Source organism: Camellia sinensis, chromosome 10 (genome assembly GCF_055761805.1).
Source record: "Camellia sinensis isolate YWXY chromosome 10, ASM5576180v1, whole genome shotgun sequence".
Taxonomy (NCBI): domain Eukaryota; kingdom Viridiplantae; phylum Streptophyta; class Magnoliopsida; order Ericales; family Theaceae; genus Camellia; species Camellia sinensis.
In genome coordinates this window covers 120892479-120899337 of record NC_138970.1, presented here as the reverse complement: position 1 = coordinate 120899337, position 6859 = coordinate 120892479, and the positions used below count along the sequence as shown (strand labels likewise).

The window sequence follows — 6859 nt, the reverse complement described above, 5'->3', positions numbered from 1 at the left end:
ATTTTTTGAGGTTTTCTTGTCTTTGTAGATATGTTTGAGGCTGTGGAGCAAAGCGAGCCTCCGTATGTATGTACAACGATATTAGACGTCACAGGAACCTCTGATCCCCCATCCTTTTGTGTCTTTCATGTTACATTTTTTTGTTACGGCACCAAATTTATAAATAAATAAATAAAGTTTTATTTCACCAATTCCATGATATTCTTCTGCTCTACAGAGGAAACAACAAAATCCTACCTGTCACCGCAGTTGAGACATAGCTAGCATGAGACCTTTCCACAACAGTTCCTCCTCTCCTGCTCAAGTATGGTCCTACAAAACAAAACTTGCATTCTAGAAAGAGCTTCAAATTGCTAATTTGCCAATAGCAAAATTCAGAATTATCGAATTCAATGAACAGCATATGAAAGAGCAAACATAAACCAATAATCCATCTCAACAAGAAGATTTGATGAGAAATCATTGTGAGATAACAGTCTGTACAAAGACAGAATCAACTTCTCTGCTTAGTGACAAAGAACTGTTCACTTCCTGTTACCCTCGAGAGATGATTGCCAATACATGGTATCTGTAGTAAAGACAATGATGATCAAATTTTAAAACTGTCTAAATTATATGACCAACATATCTCCAATATAACGTCTAAGAAAGTTGAATTAAGAGTCCCACAATTCATATGGAGAATTCCCACAGTAACAAGAAAGTTTCAATATGAACCTTTAAAGGCCTGGCCAACAAAAACCATTCATCTCTTCCTACCACCACGTTCTCTTAAAGAAAGAGCAAGTGTTTCCCCTCCAGCAACATTGTAATATGCAAGCGATAAATTATCCTTAAGGCCAACAAAAACCATTCATCTCTTCCTACCACCACGTTCTCTTAAAGAAAGAGCAAGTGTTTCCCCTCCAGCAACATTGTAATATGCAAGTGATAAATTATCCTTAAGAAAACCAGCCTTTCCGCTCAGCTTCTGTTTGTTTGAAGGAAGTTGGATCTCTCCTGCAATTTTTTCTTTCAGACTGCCAACGGTTTCGGTTAAGGACTGTACTGTAATCTCCAGTACTTGCCCTTTGAGGTTTCCTTCATCAACATTTGGCACAGAAACAGCAATGCGAACAGGTCCCTGCAGAAGAAAAAAAAGAAAAGAATGCATAACCTCGATCAGGAACTGAAAATCCAAAAAATAGTCTTAAATGATAATACAAACAGCACATAAACCAAGCAAAAAGAATAATTCAATAACCAAGCAAAGAATAATTCAATAAAACAAGAATAACTCAAATGATGAATAAAGATAAATGCAGAGTCGCTCCATACTTGATGTTGAGCCAGGAACTGCTCTTCGGGAATAAGAACAGAATCATCAAGCCTCTGTCTCTTTGGCTCTGGTTCTTCCGGAAGCGGCGGAGGAGCTTCCTCAGGTGGTGGCGGCGGGGGCATTCCTTGAGGTAAAGGTGGTGGTGGAACCATATGCATGCCTGGTTGGTGTACAGAAAGAGGGACAAAAGGCCGAGGAGCTGACAGAGGTGTAAATTGAGATCCAGGTGGAGGCGGCACAGGAATACTAGGTGGTGGATTCACAGAGATGGATGGAGGCATTGGGGGTGGACGATTTAAAAAAAGAGATTGCTGTCCAGGCATTAGTTGCATTGGAGGTGGCCGAACAGACGGAATCATATTAACTGGTGGCCTTGGTGGAGGTGGTACAAGCATTCCACTACTAGTTGGAGTCGAATACTGGACCGCATTTGGGGGTAGGCGAGGAAGATTCAAGGCTAGACCAGGTGGAGGAGGAAGTGGCCGAACCAATGGCACACCAGGTTTAGGAGGGGGAGGGGCAGCAGGACCTGGAAGATTCCTTGAATCACTGTTCGCAGCGTCGTTTTGGTCCTCCCCATTTGCATTCTGCGACATGGCCTGGCTTGCGGTGCGACCAATGCTCCCCGTATGACCATCCCATATGACCTGCTTTGGTTGCTCATCTTTTTTCTTCTCAATCTCTGCCTTGACTGCATTCGAAACTTCTTCCTCCGTCGTACCAAAAATATCAGGACGGGTCCGTGCAAGTCCCACAATGTTTCTGGAAATTTCATCATCCTGAGCAAGAGTAGTCTCCCGAATCTTAGCAAACATCCTTTCTTTCTGCTCCTTATACTTGGGGTCGATGAGAGAAATCCTCATATGCTCTGACATCTCGTTAATGGGAATTAGCTCGCCAGTGATTGGCGAAACAACATATTTTGTCGGATCTCTTTCTACAGGGATCCTGTCCTCGGGCCTCTTCCAGTTCTTCACAATTCTCATTGGTGGTTCCTGTTCCTCCATTGGCATGGTCATCTCATTCTTCTTCTCTTCACCGTTCTCTTCAAGACTAGCTGCCTTCATTCCTTCTTCAACAAGTTGGATCTCTTCTTCATCCATTTCCATTTCCACTTCCTTTCCGGGCTCAACAATATCTTCTTCTACCACAGCTGACATCTTGCTCCTCCTTATAACCTCTTCGAGGGTCATTGGAGCAGGTAACTCCTCATCTTCATCATCTGCAAAATCTATAGACTCAACCACAACAAAATCATGCCAATCGATCATAGCCATTTGCACCCGTTCCTGCTCAATCTCATCTTCAGCTTTCTGCCTTGCTTGCTCTTGTGAACGTTCCCACTCCAGCCGATGCAAGCAACGTTCAAGCACGGTAGTCATATCAGTAACACTCTTCTTCAACTTATCTGTCAATCCCTTTGGAGGCATCAAAACTTTTGAATATGCATCCGCAAGTGACGTGAAAAACATGAACATACTGTGGGTTGGCTTCAAAAAATGGAATTGAGGGTTGTTAATCTCTCTGCTAGTCAATCCTGTCAAAAAAGACTTTCCATTACGAGCCACAAATTGGGCAGTGAGCTTAATAATATCTAATTCCTCCCCCGTAATACCCTCTGGAAGCCTAACGGTGTATTGCTCAGCCTCTGGTGGCTCAAGAACTTTACGGACAGGTCTAAACTGGGCCGAGGGGTCAGATTTTGTAACTGCCTCGTTATCATCGGCGTCAAGAACAGAAGGAGCTGACTCTGGGGCAGATGTATCTGAAGGCTGTTGCAGGGAAGACGTTTGATTTTGAGCTCGAAACTCAGAGAGGCGGTGCTGATAATAAGCATGGTATGGATCCGAGGCATTCAAGAAATTAAACTTAGCATTACCAGCATTGTTTGCAATAATTCTTTTCTCGAACTCGGGTCCATTCTTTGCAACAAATTGTGCAGTTTTATCAACAATATTCCTAATGTCTGGGGGAGGATGTATAATTCCAATGGTTCTCGTATGGGTTGCAACTGATGTGGGAACAGAGTTAGGTCTGTTCTGATCCTCAGTGTCTAATTTCTTCTCATCATCAGATTGATCTGAAATTTGAGATGGGGGAAGAGGACCAAGATTCCCATCAGAGGGGGGCGCTGGAAGAGGTAATATCGGAAACGTTCCAAGCATTTTTGCCCCTCCAAGTAGCAAGAGTAATTGATCAAAATTGACAAACTAACTCAGCCTACTCAATTCAGTGTCACTTCATATAGCATTGCCAATATGTTACCAATCAATTGGACTTTCTCCACAGGATTAGAAGAGAAACTCACAAACTGCACAACAGCAGAAAATTTTGATTCAAAAATTGTTCTTTTTAAGTATTGCAAAATAAAGATAACAAAAATGTAACTTTCACTTTTCTTTTTGCTCCTTTTAGTAACAACCAAATAGGCATTCGAGTTTGAACAAGAACGTAAATTTAAGAAATGAAAACCTAAGTAAAGATTCATAATTCTAACAGAAACTGACCACAAAAAAAGAAAAGGAAAATAAAAAACAAAAGAATATCTCTAAGTCCTTGGTATAAGCTTCAAGGGTTGAAAAATTAGGGCTCTGTTTGGTAGAGTGTTTGAAATATAATTCTACCCCCTAGTTTGAGTGCATTGTTTGGTTACAGCTTTAAAAAATTAATTCCACTCACTTTTCCACACACTTTTCAATATTATATGTCACATCACTCAATTTAAACTCTTTTTAAAACTCATAACCAAACAAATTTTCTACACTCAAATCATAATTTCAAAACTCACAAACTCAAAATACAACTCTATTCTCAAATCATAATTCTAAAACTCTACCAAACGCAACCTAGGGTTTTCTGTTTCTATAAGTCTCTACAAATCTGAAGATTTGAAGTCAGTGAAAAAATATGGGTTTTCACTTCTCTTTCTACCTTTACTGACAATCAAGAAGAAAGATTAAACATAGAGGCACCTGGATTTGAGTACATAAGTAGAGGCATAAAATAAAACAAACAATCCAAATAAAAGTTAACCTTAAAAAAAAGAAAAAATTGTTGAAAAATCCAAAACAGCCCTAAGAGACTAAGGCCAAGTTTGGCATGGTTGAAAAAAGGCAAAAAGTAAAAAAGTCACTATCCTATTTAAGTCACATCATCTTATTTAAGTCGCATCACCTCTCTAACACATCACTTCAAACCCAACCCAAATCCAACCCATATTTCATAAAAAGTCAAAAAGTGCACTTATTTAGTCTTCCCAAACTAGGCCTAAATAAAATTCTGGAATTTTATCCTACGCAGACCTTCAAACTCTCTCATTAGTTAGTGTAGATGAAAAATAAAATAAAAAATAAAAAACAAATTATTTTATATGAACATCATGAACCACCATCATTATCAAACAATAAAATGGACATTGACACAGAAGAAAAATTACCTTGTTTTGCAAAAAAACCAAATCAATGGGAGAGAAAAATTAGATCGGCAAAAGCAAATTTAGAAAATAGTGTCATCAATCGCATATACTATATCTTATATTATTTAATATATATAAGTAATATATTTATCCTATTTTTATGAGTTGCATTTATTCTATCTCAAGTTTGACTTGTTTATTAAACGAATTACAAAATTTAAATGACTTGTTTATATATATACAAGGAATTGGGATAAGTCAAGTTTTTATAGTGTCACAATGAGTTGAACTTATACACAACTCAATTTATTTACGGTCTTGGGCCTTGTTTGAGGACTAAACATTTTAGCTAAAAAGTCAAAAAATCACTATAAGTTGTCACATCACTCTCTCTATTTTTTTGCACATCTTTGTGTAAAAAACTAAAAAATTACTAAAATAGTCTATTCCCAATGAGGCCTTAATCTCTACCCACTAACAAAGTTGTCTAAAAAAAATTCAAAAAAAAAAAAAAGATTAAAACACAAAAATTAATATTTAAAAATAAGGTCAAATGTCAGGTTGAGGTTGTTTAGAATGATTTAAATAAGTGTATTTTTCGACTTTTTACGAAAAATATGCAGAAAAGTAGAAAGATGATGGAACTCAAAAAATATAAAAAGATAAATAAGTACACTTTTTTAGTACACCCCCAAACAACCTCTCAACATCACCTTTTTTGGGAGAAGTTATTGGTTGGTACAGGGGCAGTACCATGTGGTGCTCCACATGCATTGTGATTGGTGAAAAAAAGTAAGAACTGCGATTTTGTATTGGATGATTGGGAACATCAAAATGTATGGGGGGTGGTGATTAGCCTGGGGCATGGTCACGTGATGTCCCACGACCAACCAATAATTTTTTTCCTTTTCGAATCTAAGACAAGTGAAGAAAACAAACTAGCTGCCTGAGAACCTTCAATCCGCCATCCGTCCAAAACAAACTAGGCAAATTGGCAGATTGACGAATGGACGCAAATTAGTTTGACGGTTTACATTTTACTAACATAATAAAACCTGTCAAAACACACAAAGAAACAATTATACAAAATTTCTTGACTCATTGAGCTTTCATAGAAATTTTGTGCTCACCTTGCCTTTTACTGAACCAAGTATGCAAGCAAAAAACATACCTAAGATCTACCAGCTCAGCTAATAGAACCCAAAATCCAATTACAGGCAAATAAGGAAGAAAACAAAAAAACCAAAGGAAATAATGTATAGCAATTAACCAAACAAAAAACCCAAAATCAATTGATATTACAGATTTTTTTTTTTTTTTTTTTAAAAAAGAGGGAAGAAAACAAAAAATGAATTCAAGTCAAATAATGTATAGCCAAACCCAAAAACCAAAGGAAATCATGTTTAACAGAGGTATAGAAAAACATTTAGATCTGAAAACAAACCAACCGTAGAAGTCAATTATATCTCAACAACAGCCAAAACATATAAATATGTAACAAAATTTTACAAAAATCACAACAGAAAGAGTGAGAGAGATACCAGATAGAGAGAGAAAACGAAGACGGAGAGAGAAAGACAGAGAGACAGAGACAGAGAGAGAAGAGAGAGAAGCACATACCGGTGGGAGGAGAGGCCTGGTGGTGCTCTCGAGTGCCCTCGACGAATCGAAGAGATCGAAGAAGCTCGTCTTCTTCCGGAAAATGGATGCCGAACAGTTTAGGGTTTGGGTTAGGCAAAAGTTGAAATGAAAAGGGGCAGGGACGCGATGGAAGGAAAAAAAAAAAATTCGTCGTTTATTTTATGTTTTATTATTGGGTAAATTACAAATACCCCTCAAAATTTGATAAAAATATAAATTTTTTCTGAGGTTTAAAAAATTACAAATTATCTTATGAGGGTCAAATTTTCATAACAAATTAAGAGAAATTATGAGGAAATTTGTATTAAAATAAAAATTTCAATGGACAATTTGTTATACAAATATAAACCTCAGGGAGCGGGATGTAATTTCTCAAATCTCAAGAGAATCTATATTTTCACTAAATCTCGAGGGGATGTTTGTAATTTGCCCTTTATTATTTCAAAGTATTACCCTTCAAAAAAAAAAATAAGAAATAAAATAAT

At 37.3% G+C, this 6859-nt stretch overlaps 1 protein-coding gene across 3 annotated transcripts; it reads right to left on the bottom strand.

Moving 5' to 3' along the window:
- Positions 1 to 418: 418 nt before the first annotated feature.
- LOC114256752 (putative splicing factor 3A subunit 1) lies at positions 419 to 6537 on the bottom strand. 3 transcript variants are annotated; one of them, XR_014342528.1, is made up of 4 exons: positions 6354 to 6536; positions 1318 to 3629; positions 718 to 1123; positions 419 to 568 (listed from the first exon to the last, which is right to left on the bottom strand). XR_014342528.1 is itself a non-coding variant. In XM_082892170.1 (4 exons), the coding sequence occupies exons 2-3, from the start codon at positions 3481 to 3483 to the stop codon at positions 854 to 856; spliced, it is 2436 nt and encodes an 811-aa protein (XP_082748296.1). In that variant the 5' UTR covers positions 3484 to 3629; positions 6354 to 6536; the 3' UTR covers positions 587 to 730; positions 839 to 853. The 3 variants fall into 3 exon arrangements, 2 of the variants coding, with proteins under 2 accessions (XP_082748295.1, XP_082748296.1); XM_082892170.1 differs by lacking the exon at positions 419 to 568 and having other exon boundaries at positions 587 to 730; positions 839 to 1123; XM_082892169.1 differs by having other exon boundaries at positions 419 to 1123; positions 6354 to 6537.
- Positions 6538 to 6859: the final 322 nt, after the last annotated feature.

Bases quoted from the DNA above. Each gene is read 5' to 3' on its own strand.
- LOC114256752 (XM_082892169.1), bottom strand. From the start codon at position 3,483: ATGCTTGGAACGTTTCCGATATTACCTCTTCCAGCGCCCCCCTCTGAT. The intron at 1,124-1,317 runs GTATGGAGCGAC...TTTCTTCTGCAG, and splicing joins AGTTCCTGGCTCAACATCAA to GGACCTGTTCGCATTGCTGT.